The 18,675-nt window shown below is 45.0% G+C and overlaps 1 protein-coding gene across 4 annotated transcripts in view; it reads left to right on the top strand.

Moving 5' to 3' along the window:
• The window catches only part of afap1l2 (actin filament associated protein 1-like 2), a 207,566-nt gene that overhangs the window by 170,864 nt on the left and 18,027 nt on the right, over positions 1 to 18,675 (top strand). For 3 of the 4 annotated variants that reach the window (XM_045222488.1, XM_045222487.1, XM_045222492.1), the window contains 7 exons: positions 2,305 to 2,409; positions 4,099 to 4,310; positions 9,613 to 9,758; positions 9,842 to 9,956; positions 14,607 to 14,864; positions 16,160 to 16,514; positions 17,160 to 17,333. In XM_045222488.1, coding sequence (XP_045078423.1) covers positions 2,305 to 2,409; positions 4,099 to 4,310; positions 9,613 to 9,758; positions 9,842 to 9,956; positions 14,607 to 14,864; positions 16,160 to 16,514; positions 17,160 to 17,333 — 1,365 coding nt within the window. The remainder of the gene's footprint in view (positions 1 to 2,304; positions 2,410 to 4,098; positions 4,311 to 9,612; positions 9,759 to 9,841; positions 9,957 to 14,606; positions 14,865 to 16,159; positions 16,515 to 17,159; positions 17,334 to 18,675) is intronic. The other variant, XM_045222493.1, reaches the window with a different exon arrangement.

The raw sequence follows: 18,675 nt of genomic DNA, 5'->3' as shown, positions 1-18,675 counted from the left end.
TACAATGAAGGTATATCCTACTACATGATTACATTATTATGAACAAGAGATCATTTTTATTTGTCAAACGGTAGCCAAGCATCGATCATCATGTCAACAGAATAAGACCCTCAATATTTATTGGAAAGGAGCTTGAAAATCATCACCATGCACTTTCACCACCCTGTGAAGTTCATCATAATTTATTTAATCTGTAACCTAGTAAACTGCATACTTTCCCAAGTCGCAGTGAGAGGACCACACAACATATCATCGTGTGACTCCAAGTTTACTTTGGTGTGATGGTTATTATATCAATATTTGCATGATGGTTATTGGTTATTTCTTGCATAATTAATTTTACATACACGAACAGATCCCACCTTATCTAGCGTATTTTGTTTTGTCGACATTTGGAAAGTTTACCACCAAATTTACTGTTTCCATCAGGCCTGTTGTGACATTTTTTATCCAACGTACTTTACTCGCATAAAAAGGTTGGATGAAAACCTGGTTAAAGTAGCTAAGTACTTTCTGTGAATATTGAGGCAATCGATTTTGGGAGATTGACGATTATGAATTAATATAAAAATATACTCTTTGATTATAAAAATATACTCTTGTAATGATCTTAACACAATTTACAAATGTTCATATTCATGACTACTTCATGTACAGTGAGGGGAAAAAGTATTTGATCCCCTGCTTATTTTGTACGTTTGCCCACTGACAAAGACATGATCAGTCTATAATTTTAATGGTAGGTTTATTGGAACAGTGAGCGACAGAATAACAACAAAACAATCCAGAAAAACCAGAATAAATTGATTTGCATTTTAATGAGGGAAATAAGTATTTGACCCCTCTGCAAAACATGACTTAGTACTTGGTGGCAAAACCCTTGTTGGCAATCACAGATGTCAGACATTTCTTGTAGTTGGCCACCAGGTTTGCACACATCTCAGGAGGGATTTTGTCCCACTCCTCTTTGCAGATCTTCTCCAATCATTAAGGTTTCGAGGCTGATGTTTGGCAACTCGAACCTTCAGCTCCCTCCACAGATTTTCTATGGGATTAAGGTCTGGAGACTGGCTAGGCCACTCCAGGACCTTAATGTGCTTCTTCTTGAGCCACTCCTTTGTTGCCTTGACCGTGTGTTTTGGGTCATTGTCATGCTGGAATATCCATCCACAACCCATTTTCAATGCCCTGGCTGAGGGAAGGAGGTTCTCACCCAAGATTTGATGGTACATGGCCCCGTCCATCGTCCCTTTGATGCGGTGAAGTTGTCCTGTCCCCTTAGCAGAAAAACACCCCCAAAGCATAATGTTTCCACCTCCATGTTTGATGGTGGGGATGGTGTTCTTGGGGTCATAGGCTGCATTCCTCCTCCTCCAAACACGTCGAGTTGAGCTGATGCCAAAGATTTCGATTTTGGTCTCATCTGACCACAACACTTTCACCCAGTTCTCCTCTGAATCATTCAGATGTTCATTGGCAAACTTCAGACGGGCCTGTATATGTGCTTTCTTGAGCAGGGGGACCTTGCGGGCGCTGCAGGATTTCAGTCCTTCACGGCGTAGTGTGTTACCAATTGTTTTCTTGGTGACTATGGTCCCAGCTGCCTTGAGATCATTGACAAGATCCTCCCGTGTAGTTATGGGCTGATTCCTCACCGTTCTCATGATCATTTTAACTCCACGAGGTGAGATCTTGCATGGAGCCCCAGGCCGAGGGAGATTGACAGTTATTTTGTGTTTCTTCCATTTGCGAATAATCGCACCAACTGTTGTCACCTTCTCACCAAGCTGCTTGGCGATGGTCTTGTAGCCCATTCCAGCCTTGTGTAGGTCTACAATCTTGTCCCTGACATCCTTGGAGAGCTCTTTGGTCTTGGCCATGGTGGAGAGTTTGGGATCGGATTGATTGATTGCTTCTGTGGACAGGTGTCTTTTATACAGGTAACAAACTGAGATTAGGAGCACTCCCTTTAAGAGTGTGCTCCTAATCTCAGCTCATTACCTGTATAATAGACACTTGGGAGCCAGAAATCTTTCTGATTGAGAGGGGGTCAAATACTTATTTCCCTCATTAAAATGCAAATCAATTTATAACATTTTTGACATGTGTTTTTCTGGATTTTTTTTTATGTCTCTCACTGTTCAAATAAACCTACCATTAAAATTACAAACTGATCTTTTCTTTGTCAGTGGGCAAACGTACAAAATCAGCAGGGGATCAAATACTTTTTTCCCTCACTGTATATACCAAAATGTTGTTGTTGGGTCTCTTGGTTTAGAACCTTTCTGCCTTCATCCTTTACAGTGAAGAAGAAATACAGTGCAGGCCTGAAATTCAGTAACTTAATGAACATTGGCAAGAAGAAGACCTCTTCCTTAGACAGTCCAGAGAAATGTGTCGACACCTCAGGTGAATGGAGAGGGCCTCTAGGGCTAGGCACATTAGCCATTACCCCTGCCAACATACAGTACAACCAAAGTCACTGGAAAGGATTCAAACAAACCGCAATGCAGTACGATGACTGCATATTGCGGTTTGTTTGAATCCAGCCCTATCTCTCTTTCTTTTTCTTGTCTCCTTATTCACCTGCTCTCTGTCTCTGTTATCCCCTCTTCTCTATCTGGCCTTCACTTTCCTTTCCCCTCCCTCTTTCATTTCAATTTGTTGAGCTTTATTGGCATGAAATTCCATAATCTTACCAGTGGTGGCTGGTGGGTGAAGATATCGGAGGATGGGCTCATTGTAATGGCTGCAATGAAAGTAATGGAACAGTATTCCACATGGAAACAATGTGGTTTATATGTTTAATACCTTTCCATTTATTCTATTCCATTGATTACGATGTGCCCATCCTCCTATACCTCCACCCACCAGCCTCCTCTAAATCTTACATTCTCAAAGCAAACATAGAGGGCCAATTGCAACCATGAGGCAGAACTTAACGTGCAGCTGTGTATAAGTGCTGGATTTCTTAAAATGTTACTAACGGGAGATTATATGTACCTGCATGTTAAAATAAACTTCCTTGCGACTGAAAACCCAGACTAAACCAGCAGATCAGTTGATCTCATGTTGTTACCATGTCAAGCGAGTCTGATACTAGACAGCTGTGTCTAGGTTCTCTACTCCTGCCCCACAAAAAGTATTGACCTAGCGGTAACATTGAAAATCGCAAGGCTGGTAATTCATATAAAATACTTATTGTAAGAATATAGGATTATATTTCATACAAACATTTCATCTTGAATTTCAACTTAATTAGAATATAATTTGTGTCATTTGAAATACTTTTATTAGACGATGATTGAATGAAAACAGAGATTATATTAACTCAATCATGATTGGCTGTTTATGGTTACACATTTTAGGTGTGGACAGTTCAGGGATATTTATTTATTTATTATTCGCCCCTTGATAAGAAATGACCATACTGTATTAAGACAAGTTGTTATTAATGTATTACATAAATTGGAAATGAAAAAGTATGTACACCAACATGAGTTTTCCATTAAAAAAATGTGCAGAGTAAATTGCCACTGTAGATTTGCCGTGGTAAATTATTGTATTGTATGGAATGATTGGCAAATAGATAACTCACTCTTAGTCTGCTCAAAGCGGAGGTTTTATTTGTACCAATGATAATACCCACCAGAGGACGGAAATATCTAGAAAAATGTTGGCAGCAACCACAACTTAACGTTAACACCCACATCAGCTTTACGGAGTGTAATACAATGGCCGATAGTGGTTGCAATTGAGATCAGCTGTGCGGGTGATCTTAGCGCTTATTGATGGTTTAACCAGAGATCATCCTGCGGTGATATGGTGCCCAATGCTGGTTGCAAAAGGCCCATAGGAACCTATTAAATATATTATGACGGACAGGAAAGTATAATATACAATGAATGATCACAATTAGTAGTACAGTACAGTAATAACAGGGATATCAAATTCTCTCTTTCACCCTCTCTCGCTCACAATCTCCCCTCTCTCTGTCCCTCACCACACAATTTAATTCAATTCAGTAGACTTAATTGATATGGCAAGTTAAACTTACATTGCCAAAGTAAACATATAACAACATGGTCTCTCTTTCAGGTTACCTCAACGTGCTGGTAAACAGTCAGTGGAGGAGCCGCTGGTGTCTGATAAAAAATGGGCAGCTGGGGTTTTACCAGGACAAGGGCAAGACTAAAGTGGCCCAGCAGCCTGTGCCTCTGGAGGGATGCATGGTCCTGCCAAACCCCAGCCCTGAGCACCTCTACTCCTTCCGGATCGAGATGGATGGGGTACAGCTAGCCACGCTAGAGGTAGGAGGGGGGAGGTAGGCAAGGGGAGGGCTTTGGGGTAGAGAGAGAGATGATATGCACACACAAATGAACGCACACACACAGACACACACATCTTTGGCCTTGACACTGTATTCTTGCATGTTGTACCATTACATATAATTTATAATTCCATGGAAATCAGTAATCAGGACAGCTCTTGTAAAAGCCCTTTACTAAGTCCCTAGTACAGCAGGAGTTGACCTCATATGAGAACCTGGCCCCTGTCCCTCTCCCATATACTTACTGAGAACAGTCCCCATTCTAGAAATGCACGCACACACCAAACCCCACCCGCCAGACACACATCGCACAGACACAGGGTGTGGAACCACTCTTTGGATTGGCCCAATGTTGTTGTGGTGAAGAATATTGTCATGTTTGTTTAAGGACAGGTCAGACCAAGGCGCAGCGTGAAATGCATACATGTTTATTTCAACGATAAACACGAACAAAACAACGTAACGTGAAGTCCTCAGGCTAAACACAATACAAGCCTCTAACACGGAACAAGGTCACACAACTAATGATTGCAAACAGGCTGCCTAAGTATGATCCCCAATCAGAGACAACGAGCGACAGCTGCCTCTGATTGGGAATCACACCCGGCCAAACATAGAAATACAATAACTAGAATGTGAACATGGAAATAATGACATAGATCTCCACACCCTGACTCAACATACTAGAGTCCCATAAGTCAGGGCGTGACAGTACCCCCCCCAAAGGTGCGGACACCGACCACACAAACCTGACATAACAGGGTAGGGTCCGGGTGGGCATTCCACCTCGGAGGCGTATCCGGCTCCGGGCGTGACAACCACATTCTCTCAGCCTCCCCCGTTGCGCCCCTGGTCTGGTCTGGACCTTGGCGCGCTGCTTCCCCTCTCCTTCCTCCCACGATGTACCAAGCCCTGTCTGGACCCTGGTGTGGGAGACCCCGAACCTGGAGAGGGGCTGACGTCTGGGTCTGGACTGGAGCCACTGACCGGAGCTGGACAGGACACCGGTGGAGCGGACTACTCTGGCTCCGGACTGGAGCTGCTGACCGGAGCTGGACTGTGCACTGGTGGAGCGGACTGCTCTGGCTCCGGAGTGGAGCTGCTGACCGGTGGAACGGGCACGGGCCGTGCCGGACTGGACACACGCACCACTGGTCGGGTGCGAGGAGCAGGCATGGGCCGGACCGGACTAGGAACACGCACCACTGGCTTGGTGCGAGGAGCAGGAACGGGCCGGACTGGCGACACGCACCACTGGCTTGGTGCGGGGAGCAGGCATGGGCCGTCTCCTGAGTGGCGCAGTGGTCTAAGGCACTGCATCGCAGTGCTAACTGTGCCACTAGAGATCCTGGTTCGAATCCAGGCTCTGTCGCAGCCAGCCGCGACCGGGAGACTCATGGGTGGCGCACAATTGGCCCAGCGTCGTCCAGGGTAGGGGAGGGAATGGCCGGCAGGGGTGTAGCTCAGTTGATAGAGCATGGCGTTTGCAATGCCAGGGTTGTGGGTTTGATTCCCACAGGGGGCAAGTATTAAAAAATATATATATGTATTCACTAACTGTAAGTCGCTCTGGATAAGAGCGTCTGCTAAATGACTAAAATGTAAATGTAAATGTACCGGACTGGGAACACGCACCACTGGTCTGGTGCGAGGAGCAGGAACGGGCCGGACCGGACTGGGGACACACACCACTGGCTTGGTGCGGGGAGCAGGCACGGGCCGTACCAGACTGGGAACACTCACCACTGGCCTGGTGCGAGGAACAGGAACGGGCCGGGCCGGACTGGGAACACGCACCACTGGCCTGGTGCGAGGAACAGGAACGGGCCTGGTCGGACTAGGAACACTCACCACTGGCCTGGTGCGAGGAACAGGAACGGGCCTGGTCGGACTGGGAACACGCACCACTGGTCTGGTGCGAGGAGCAGGAACGGGCCGGGCCGGACTGGGGACACACACCACTGGCTTGGTGCAGGGAGCAGGCACGGGCCGTACCGGACTGGGAACACGCACCACTGGCCTGGTGCGAGGAACAGGAACGGGCCGGGCCGGACTGGGAACACGCAACACTGGTCTGGTGCGAGGAACAGGAACAGGCCGGACTGGGAACACGCACCAATGGCTTGGTGCGGGGAGCAGGAACGGGCCGGGCCGGACTGGAAACACGCACCACTGGTCTGGTGTGAGGAGCAGGAACGGGCCGGGCCGGACTGGAGACACGCACCACAGGTCTGGTGCAAGGAGCAGGAACGGGCCCGGCCAGACTGGAGACACGCACCACAGGTCTGGTGCGAGGAGCAGGAACGGGCCGGGCCGGACTGGGAACACGCACCACAGGTCTGGTGCGAGGAGCAGGAACGGGCCGGGCCGGACTGGGAACACACACCACTGGCTTGGTGCGGGGAGCAGGTATGGGCCGGGCCGGACTGGCGACACGCAACACTGGCTTGGTGCGGGGAGCAGGCACGGGCCGGGCCGGACTGGTGAGGTGCACTGGAGACCAGGAGCGTTGAGCCGGCACAACCCGTCCTGGCTGGCTGCCCACTTTCGCACGACACGTGCGGGGCGCTGGCACAGAACGCACTGGGCTGTGCATGCGCATTGGCGATACAGTGCGTATCTCTGCATACATGGGTTCCTCTATTAACCCACGCTCCTTATGTTGCCTAACCAGCTCCTCTCTCCGTGCATCTACCTCCTCCTTCTCCCTACGAGCCTCCTGCAGTGCCTCCTCTTGAATAGAACTCTCCCGCTCTATTCTTGCTATCAGCCCTTGTAATGTGGTGGCCTCCTCTCTTACCCTGCAGATCCGATCCTTCTCTCTCTCTCGGCACTCCTCCTCCAGTGAGGACTCCTCCGGGAGCCCCCACGAGTTAGGGAACAGAAACTCATCGTCGTCATCCTCCGACTCCTCAGTATAAAACTGTTCCCACTCTTCTTCCCATGGTCGTAGGGACTCAACCTGGAAACCCACCGGGTGCAGTGGTCGGGGCTCTTCTCTCTCGCTCCCCGACCACCCCTTTAGCCCCCAATTTTTTTTTTCTTGGGACTGCCTCTCGGGCTTCCTCCTCGGCCGGCGCCTTCTGTGTTGCCGTTGCTCCACTCCTGCCTGTGCTTCCTTCTTCGCACAGGGTCCCTTCCCCGCAAATATCTCCTCCCAAGACCAAATCTTCCCCACCTGTGTCCAGGGTGTTTGCTCCTGGGCACGCTGCTTGGTCCGTGTTTGGTGGGATCTTCTGTCACGTTCGTTTAAGGACGGGTCAGACCAAGGCGCAGCGTGAAATGCATACATGTTTATTTCAACGATAAACACGAACAAAACAACAAAACAACGTAACGTGAAGTCTTCTGGCTAAACACAATACAAGCCTCTAACACGGAACAAGATCCCACAACTAATGATTGCAAACAGGCTGCCTAAGTATGATCCCCAATCAGAGACAACAAGCGACAGCTGCCTCTGATTGGGAATCACACCTGGCCAAACATAGAAATACAATAACTAGAATGTGAACATGGAAATAATGACATAGCCACACTCAAAATACTAGAGTCCCATAAGTCAGGGCGTGACAAACATGTACAGTGAGGAAAAAAGTATTTGATCCCCTGCTGATTTTGTACGTTTGCCCACTGACAAAGAAATGATCAGTCTATAATTTTAATGGTAGGTTTATTTGAACAGTGAGAGACAGAATAACAACAAAAAAATCCAGAAAAACGCATGTAAAAAATGTTATAAATTGATTTGCATTTTAATGAGGGAAATAAGTATTTGACCCCCTCTCAATCAGAAAGATTTCTGGCTCCCAGGTGTCTTTTATACAGGTAACGAGCTGAGATTAGGAGCACTCTCTTAAAGGGAGTGCTCCTAATCTTAGTTTGTTACCTGTATAAAAGACACCTGTCCACAGAAGCAATCAATCAATCAGATTCCAAACTCTCCACCATGGCCAAGACCAAAGAGCTCTCCAAGGATGTCAGGGACAGGTTTGTAGACCTATACAAGGCTGGAATGGGCTACAATACCATCGCCAAGCAGCTTGGTGAGTAGGTGACAACAGTTGGTGTGATTATTCGCAAATGGAAGAAACACAAAATAACTGTCAATCTCCCTCGGCCTGGGGCTCCATGCAAGATCTCACCTCGTGGAGTTAAAATGATCATGAGAACGGTGAGGAATCAGCCCAGAAATATACGGGAGGATCTTGTCAATGATCTCAAGGCAGCTGGGACCATAGTCACCAAGAAAACAATTGAAACGCACTACGCCGTGAAGGACTGAAATCCTGAAGCGCCCGCAACGTCCCCCTGCTCAAGAAAGCACATATACATGCCCGTCTGAAGTCTGCCAATGAACATCTGAATGATTCAGAGGAGAACTGGGTGAAAGTGTTGTGGTCAGATGAGACCAAAATTGAGCTCTTTGGCATCAACTCAACTCGCCATGTTTGGAGGAGGAGGAATGCTGCCTATGACCCCAAGAACACCATCCCCACCCTCAAACATGGAGGTGGAAACATTATGCTTTGGGGGTGTTTTTCTGCTAAGGGGACAGGACAACTTCACCGCATCAAAGGGACGATGGATGGGGCCATGTACCGTCAAATCATGGGTGAGAACCTCCTTCCCTCAGCCAGGGCATTGAAAATGGGTCGTGGATGGGTATTCCAGCACGGCAATGACCCAAAACACACGGCCAAGGCAACAAAGGAGTGGATCAAGAAGAAGCACATTAAGGTCCTGGAGTGGCCTAGCCAGTCTCCAGACCTTAATTCCATAGAAAATCTGTGGAGGGAGCTGAAGGTTCGAGTTGCCAAACGTCAGCCTCGAAACCTTAATGACTTGGAGAAGATCTGCAAAGAAGAGTGGGACAAAATCCCTCCTGAGATGTGTGCAAACCTGGTGGCCAACTACAAGAAACGTCTGACCTCTGTGATTGCCAACAAGGGTTGTACTAAGTCATGTTTTGCAGAGGGGTCAAATACTTATTTCTCTCATTAAAATGCACATCAATTTATAATATTGCGTTTTTCTGGATTTTTTTGTTGTTATTCTGTCTCTCACTGTTCAAATAAACCTACCATTAAAATGATAGACTGATCATGTCTTTGTCAGTGGGCAAACGTACAAAATCAGCAGGGGATCAAATACTTTCTGCTCCTCTACTCTTTCCCCTCCTCTCCCCCTCCTCTCCACTCCTCTCCTCTTCTGTCCTCTCTGCTCCCATCTCTCCTCCCCTCTTCCCCTGTCCTCTCCTCTATGCCCCTTTCCACTCCCAGGCCAAGTCGTCAGCTGATATGGGTCACTGGCTGGGTCTTCTGCTATCCCAGACTGGGACTAAGACAGACCCTGAAGAACTCACCTATGATTATGTCAACTCCGAAAGGATCTCCAGCATAGTCAATGCAGCCAAGACCTCCTTGTAGTGAGTCAATTTATCACAGTGTGTGTGTGTGTGTGTGTGAGAGAGAGAGAGCTTATACAGTAATATGTGTGTGTATTCTTCAGTCTGATGCAGAGGAGGTACTCAGAGCCTAGCACCTACATAGACAGCCTTTCCTCGGCCCCCCACGGTTCAGATGACATATATGACGATGTGGCTTCTATAGAGGGCGAACAAGAGGTGAGCTCACTACATCAATACAACAACACATTCAAGAGTATTATTTTGGCCACATACACACAGTTTGTACCACTGATGCACAACCCATTTGACACAACAGCAAGTTTGTCTGCACAGCAAAGGTTACACAACGGTTGTTGAGACACACAGCACAATGGTTGTGTAAACATTTGTGTGCAGACAAACTCACTGTTGTATCACAGAAATATCTGTTGTGTCCAATGTGTTGTACATCAGTTATACAACCTGAGTGTGTATGGGGTGTGTATAGCTGAGTGTGTATAGCTTCTTGCTCTTTCTGGGTGTGCGCTAGTTTGGAGTGCAGAGAGCTAATGGAAACATAATGTATCTCTGAGTGGGTTGATACGTGCTACATTTGCTCACAGCAAGTTGGCCAGTGTTACCTAGCGTTGATTTTTCAGTGTTACATTTCTAGTGTTGATACCAGTGTTAAATTAACACTAATTGGTGTAAAATAACCCCAGTGTTGATGTTAATAGCCAGTGTTAAACAAAAATCATGCCCATCATTATCATATTTCTCAGCATGTTCTATTGCTGGTTGATTTTTAGAATTGTTTATTTCAGTATTTATGTTTTTGCATGTTTGATGAATTAATCTTATGCTACTCAAATATAAATAACATACATATTTCTAAACTAATCCAATCTGTTACAAATTGCACCCGTTACTGAAATGATTTTTCCAGTTTAGATGGTTTAGGTTGTCTCATATCTTATAGTGAGGGGAAGCTCAGGTCTTTTTGACTAGTTCAGTCAAAATAATGAATCTTTCGACTAATTTCGTTCATTTGAGTCAGTAATGCCCAGAGCACGCAGGACCCCCTAATGAAGAAAGGACAAGACAGTGGTCTACAAGCAGCCAAAGTCACAGCTCCCCAAACCCAACATCCCTGCCAACAGCGCTACAGCGCCAACGCCTACTAAACCAACTGCCATTGACCAAACATAAGATGAAGTTCACCAACTGAAGAACATTCAGGACACTGCCTGGAACATTCAGCCAACACAACATCCATATTCAGTTAGGCTGATGTAGTTTAATATAGAATGCCTAGTATGCTTACAACTCAAATCAAATTGTATTTGTCACCTGTAAACAACAGGTGTAGACTAACAGTGAAATGCTTATGGGTCCTTTTCCAACAATGCAGAGTTAAGATAATGATAAAAAATTAAATAAAAAAATGACACAAAAAATGTATACACAGTGAATAATGAATAACAATATGAAGTAAAAGTAACATGGCTATATACATTTACATTTACGTCATTTAGCAGACGCTCTTATCCAGAGCGACTTACAAATACAGGGAGTACCAGTACCGAGTCGATGTGCAGGGGTACGAGGTAATTGAGGTAGCTACAGTGAGGGAAAAAAGTATTTGATCCCCTGCTGATTTTGTACATTTTCCCACTGACAAAGACATGATCAGTCTATAATTTTAATGGTAGGTTTATTTGAACAGTGAGAGACAGAATAACAACAAAACAATCCAGAAAAACGCATGTCAAAAATGTTATGAATTGATTTGCATTTTAATGAGGGAAATAAGTATTTGACCCCTCTGCAAAACATGATTTAGTACTTGGTGGCAAAACCCTTGTTGGCAATCACAGAGGTCAGACGTTTCTTGTAGATGGCCACCAGGTTTGCACACATCTCAGGAGGGATTTTGTCCCACTCCTCTTTGCAGTCATTAAGGTTTCAAAGCTGACATTTGGCAACTCTTCAGCTCCCAACACATATATTTTCTATGGGATTAAGGTCTGGAGACTGGCTAGGCCACTCCAGGAACTTAATGTGCTTCTTCTTGAGCCACTCCTTTGTTGCCTTGTCCGTGAGTTTTGGGTCATTGTCATGCTGGAATACCCATCCACGACCCATTTTCAATGACCTGGCTGAGGGAAGGAGGTTCTCACCCAAGATTTGACGGTACATGGCCCCGTCCATCGTCCCTTTGATGCGGTGAAGTCTCATCTGACCACAACACTTTCACCCAGTTCTCCTCTGAATCATTCAGATGTTCATTGGCAAACTTCAGACGGGCCTGTAAATGTGCTTTCTTGAGCATGGGGACGTTGTGGGCGCTGCAGGATTTCAGTCCTTCACGGCGTAGTGTGTTACCAATTGTTTTCTTGGTGACTATGGTACCAGCAGCCTTGAGATCATTGACAAGATCCTCCCGTATAGTTCTGGGCTGATTCCACACCGTTCTCATGATCATTTTAACTCCACAAGGTAAGATCTTGCATGGAGCCCCAGGCCGAGGGAGTTATTTTGTGTTTCTTCCATTTGCGAATAATCACACCAACTGTTGTCACCTTCTCACCAAGCTGCTTGGCGATGGTCTTGTAGCCCATTCCAGCCTTGTGTAGGTCTACAATCTTGTCCCTGACATCCTTGGAGAGCTCTTTGGTCTTGGCCATGGTGGAGAGTTTGGAATCTGATTGATTGATTGCTTCTGTGGACAGGTGTCTTTTATACAGGTAACAAACTGAGATTAGGAGCACTCCCTTTAAGAGTGTGCTCCTAATCTCAGCTCGTTACCTGTATAAAAGACACCTGGGAGCCAGAAATCTTTCTGATTGATAGGGGGTCAAATACTTATTTCCCTCATTAAAATGCAAATCAACCATCAATATTTACCTGGCTAAAAGACAAGGAACATAATATCTATTGTTTACAGGAAACTCATTCAACAATTTTAGATTATGTTGTGTGGAAAAGGGACTGGGGGAGTATACTTCTCCCATGGGCAAAGAAACTCAAAAGGGGTGATCATATTAATTAACAATTATTTTTATCAGAATGTGCAAATTGTTCAAACAGATCAAGGTAGATGGATTATTTGAAATATGTTATTGGACCATAAACAGATTTGTCTCATTAATCTATACGGTCTAAATAATGATGATCCGCGCTTGTTTGAAAATATATATAATAATTTATTAAACCTATAAGCAATACAAGACTATTATTATGGTACGAGATTATAATACGGTTTTAAATACCTCAATGTACCGTAAAGGACATCACATACAAACTATCACCCTCATGCACTTAAGGAAATCACGAATATCATGGATATATTGGAACTAGTGGATATACAGTGCATTCGGAAATTATTCAGACACCTTGACTTTTTCCACATTTTGTTACGTTACAGCCTTATTCTAAAACGTATTTAAAAAATATATATATATATATATATATAAATCTACACACAATACCCCATAATGACAAAACGAAAACAGGTTTTTAGAAATGTTAGCAAATCATTAAAAATTAAAAACAGGAAGACTTTATTTACATAATTATTCAGACCCTTTGCTATTTACATTTACATTTTAGTCATTTAGCAGACGCTCTTATCCAGAGCGACTTACAGTTAGTGAATACATCTTTTTTTTTTTATACTGGCCCCCTGTGGGAATCAAACCCACAACCCTGGCGTTGCAAACGCCATGCTCTATCAACTGAGCTACATCCCTGCCGGCCATTCCCTCCCCTACCCTGGACAACGCTGGGCCAATTGTGCGCCACCCATGAGTCTCCCAGTCGCGGCCGGCTGCGACAGAGCCTGGATTCGAACCAGGATCTCTAGTGGCACAGTTAACACTGCGATGCTGTGCCTTAGACCACTGCGCCACTCAGGTGACATGCTATGAGACTCGAAATTGAGCTCATGTGTATTCTGTTTCCATTGATCATCCTTGAGATGTTTCTACAACTTGATTGGTCATTCCTTTACTCTTCGTCATCATCATCAAAACATTTATACATTTTTGCTCCTAATGAGATGCACTGAGGCTGTAACGTTAGGCAACAGTACATTTTGGGTGTAGCAAACAAAGCTAGCTAGCTCAACCTGGCTAGCTTAACTTGTAGTGGTCCCTGTTATGGCCGAATCAATCACAAAATTATACTGTACTGAACAACACTGCCTCATGTAAAAAGAGAGATTTTTACAGAAAAAACAACAATGTCATTTGCCCTCCTAGGCTGCTGCCGCTAGTTGATCTTGGAGGTTCTGAAGAACATCTTCAGCACCCCTCTCATCAATCAATCAATCTTCATGAATCATCAGAAGCAGCCATTGTACTTATTTAATAATCTTGGATAGACAGTGCACGGTAACATAGCTCCCGTGAACCTGTAGAAACTAGTCCTGCCCCGGTTTTGAAAACCCCGCCTTCGAGGGTAAGAACACCATTGTACAAGGAAGAAGGGCTCCCGTCAGGCTGTAGTCTTTACAAAGCCAGGGAAAATTTGTCAACCAAGATATCCTGCAATGTCGTGGCAGATAGGAACATCGTTGAGACAAGTCCAATGGCTCTATTGAACAAGGACAACCATATCTACTCGCTGCTAGAGTGATTGTGCAATTGGTGAAACACTAAGGCCACAATAATTGCTACAAAACATGAATCCATTCGTTTTTGGATCAGACTGCAGGCTCAATCAACCACTGACGTCATTGGTTGAACTCTCTCTGCGCAAAAAATTCAAAAATGCCGCTATGATGCATAATTATGTCTGAAACACCTCTCATCACTCATAATGATGTAGGGAGACTGGAAAAACAGTGTCTCAGTGCTGTGTGTCCCTCTGTTCCTGCCATGACAGGATGCAGAGGAGAGCGGTCTTTTGGATGATCAGGAGAGCAGTGGTCAATGTCGTCAGGACAGCACTGGACCGTGCGGTCAAGATGGCGATGTGGTGGTGGTGGACAGTGCAGGGCAGGTTGCAACAGACAAGGTTTACTTGGACCTCATTCCTGTACGCTCGTTCCTCCACACGTCCTGTGGCAGAGGGTCCCCAAACAAAGAACCCCCCCGCCCTTCACCCACCCCCCCTGAGGAGCAGCAGGACCTCCCTAGTCAGGTATGGAACCAAATCATTCAGGATCTAAACCCAAGGCTAATACAGTATCCATTGTAATCATGTCCCACGGGGGGTCAGTATGGAAAAGTTGTAGCTTTTGTAGCTGGAAACGGCTGATTTTTTATGGAATATCTACATAGGCGTACAGAGGCCCATTATCAGCAACCATCAGTCCTGTGTTCCAATGGCACGTTGTGTTTGCTAACCCAAGTTTATCATTTTACATTGACATTTTTGTCATTTAGCAGACGCTCTTATCCAGAGCGACTTACAGTTAGTGAGTGCATAAATTTTTTCATACTGGCCCCCCGTGGGAATCAAACCCACAACCCTGGCATTGCAAACGCCATGCTCTACCAACTGAGCTAATGTAAAAAAAAAAATGTAAACAAGCAATAAAACTGGCCTTCTTGAGACTAGTCGAGTATCTGGAGCATCAGCAATTGTGGGTTCGATTACAGACTCAAAATGGCCAGAAACAAATAACTTAATTCTGAAACTCGTCAGTCTGTTCTTGTTCTGAGAAATGAAGGCTATTCCATGCGAGAAATTGCCAAGAAACTGAAAATCTCGTACAACGCTGTACAGCGCAAACTGGCTCTAACCAGAATAGAAAGAGGAGTGGGAGGCCCCGGTGCACAACTGAGCAAGAGGACAAATACATTAGAGTGTATAGTTTGAGAAACAGGTGCCTCACAGGTCCTCAACTGGCAGCTTCATTAAATAGTACCCGCAAAACACCAGTCTCAACGTCAACAGTGAAGAGGCGACTCCGGGATGCTGACCTTCTAAGCAGAGTTGCAAAGAAAAAGCCATATCTCAGACTGCCCATCTTAATCTTTTCTTTTTATTGGCCAGTCTGAGATATGGCTTTTTCTTTACAACTCTGCCTAGAAGGTCAGCATCCCGTACTCACCTCTTCACTGTTGACAGGACTGATGGTTGCTGATAATGGGCCTCTGTACGCCTATGTAGCTATTCCATTAAAAATCAGCCATTTCCAGCTACAATAGCCATTTACAACATTAACAATATCTACACTGTATTTCTGATCAATTTGATGTTATTTTAATGATTTTTTATTTTTTTTTAATGAAATTTGTAAGTGACCCTAAACTTTTGAACGATAGTGAATATCTTAAGTAAATTCAGTGAGTATCAATTCATTATATGAATTGAATTAAGCTTACCCTGATTTTAATACAAAGGTTTGAACAATGTTAGAATAAAACGAGAAATGTTTGTACGTGTTGATAAAATAATTAATTAAATGTAATGTATATCTACGTTCCTAGGTTGATTCGAGCAACCAGTCTGAGAAAGAGCTTCCACCATCCCACAATGGAGTGGATCCCACTGCTCCCACCAACAGACCTGAGCAGGAGTGCCCCCTGTCTCCCAGCCCTCTACGGCCCCATACCCAGACTCAGAAGACCTCCCTCCTCAGCCAAGACATGCCGAGGAGGGCCAGTCCAGGCATACAGCACCCCCAGGACCCCAGCACAACCACCCTTAACATACAGCCCCCCAAAACCCCTCAGAGTCCTGCAGCTACCACTCTTGTATTCAGCCTTCCCCCTCACAGTCCCCAACCTCTCAGACTTCGGAGTGCCAGCAGTGGAGACCAAAGGACCAAAGTCTTATCCACAGGTGAGAGATGAACCAAAGACACAGAGGAAATTGGAAAGCAATGTAATTGAACAGTCACTCTAATCAAGTAGAAACTTTTTACACAGAGTGGATGGAAACCGGCACACTATAAATGTATCTATTTGTTTATCCTAAGGTGGATCCCATTACGATCAAAGTGAATTAATGTTTATTTTGTTAGTATAGGCTAGGATAGTCTATACACACAGTTAAAAAAGTGAACGATGTGCAAACTGACAGGCAATAAACTTGAGACAGACGTGTTTGTTAGTATACACTATTCATCCCATGTGGAATGTTTTACCTGAACTATGCACCTATGGGCTATCTGTCAGTGTGCAAAAGTCAATATAATTTCAGTCAAATGTAGGTGAAAGCAATATGGATATTGTGAGGTCAATTGGGTATTCAGATATATCAAATTATTGCAAAGCTAAACGAATGAGGCGAGGAGGCAAAGACACTTAAAAGAAAGAAGAAAAGAATGATAGAGAAACACTCTATTGATTATATTGAAATGTGAAGATAGTATTGAGATGTGCCGGAGTCTGGTTGAGCAGTAACACTCTCGACTCCCACTAATCTCCTTTAAAAATAAAAAAGGATGGTATTGAGATGTTTCCTCTTCTTCCTCTTGGTTCCTAGCCTGCCCCGGGGCCATCGAGGTAAAGCTGGGGAAGAACAGAACGGAGGCGGACATGCGGCTTTACACGGAAGAGCGTGACCGGCTGGAGAGGGAGAAGGAAGAGATAAGAAGCGGCCTAGCCAACCTGAAGAAGGAGAGGAGGGAGACCAAGGAGGAACTCAGCACCTGCCAAGGTAGACCATCAACCCCTTGTGTTGGAGCACAACACATGGTTAGCCTTTACACAAGGGCTCTTTCTCAATTCATCTTTCCTCAATTGCTTGCATCCTTTCTCCTCACCTCCCACTGTGCACACATTGGTTTTAATCAACGTTGTTTCAACGTAATTTGTTAACGTATTGTGACGTGGAATCAACGTGGAAAATACATTGGAATTGAAAAAAGTAGTTGACCAGTACTGTTTTCATCTCATTTCAACCAGCATTGTAAACATTGAAATTAGGGTAAAACTTCAACTAAAATACATTGACTAAACATGACTAACAGGTTGTTACATCAATCTAATTTCAATATAATCATCAAAACTACAGTGAGGGAAAAAAGTATTTGATCCCCTGCTGATTTTGTACGGTTGCCCTCTGACAAAGACATGATCAGTCTATAATGTTAATGGTAGATTTATTTGAACAGTGAGAGACAGAATAACAACAAAAAAATCCAGAAAAACGCATGTCAAAAATGTTATAAATTGATTTCCATTTTAATGAGGGAAATAAGTATTTGACCCCTCTACAAAACATGACTTAGTACTTGGTGGCAAAACCCTTGTTGGCAATCACAGAGGTCAGACGTTTCTTGTAGTTGGCCACCAGGTTTCCACACAACTCAGGAGGGATTTTGTTCCACTCCTCTTTGCAGATCTTCTCCAAGTCATTAAGGTTTTGAGGCTGACGTTTGGCAACTCGAACCTTCAGCTCACTCCACAGATTTTCTATGGGATTAAGGTCTGGAGACTGGTGTTCTTAGGGTCATAGGCAGCATTCCTCCTCCTCCAAACACAGCGAGATGAGTTGATGCCAAAGAGCTCGATTTTGGTCTCATCTGACCACAACAATTTCACCCAGTTCTCCACTGAATCATTCAGATGTTCATTGGCAAACTTCAGACGGCCCTGTATATGTGCTTTCTTGAGCAGGGGGACCTTGCGGGCGCTGCAGGATTTCAGTCCTGCAGGGCGTAGTGTGTTACCAATTGTTTTCTTGGTGACTATGGTCCCAGCTGCCTTGAGATCATTGACAAGATCCTCCCGTGTAGTTCTGGGCTGATTCCTCACCGTTCTCATGATCATTGCAACTCCACGAGGTGAGATCTTGCATGGAGCCCCAGGCCGAGGGAAATTGACAGTTATTTTGTGTTTCTTCCATTTGCGAATAATCGCACCAAGTGTTGTCACCTTTTCACCAAGCTGCTTGGCGATGGTCTTGTAGCCCATTTCAGCCTTGTGTAGGTCTACAATCTTGTCCCTGACATCCTTGGAGAGCTCTTTGGTCTTGGCCATGGTGGAGAGTTTGGAAT

This window comes from Coregonus clupeaformis, chromosome 1 (assembly GCF_020615455.1).
Source record: "Coregonus clupeaformis isolate EN_2021a chromosome 1, ASM2061545v1, whole genome shotgun sequence".
NCBI lineage: Eukaryota > Metazoa > Chordata > Actinopteri > Salmoniformes > Salmonidae > Coregonus > Coregonus clupeaformis.
The sequence above is the reverse complement of the archived record's forward strand: the minus strand, read 5'-3'. Positions and strand labels throughout refer to the sequence as shown.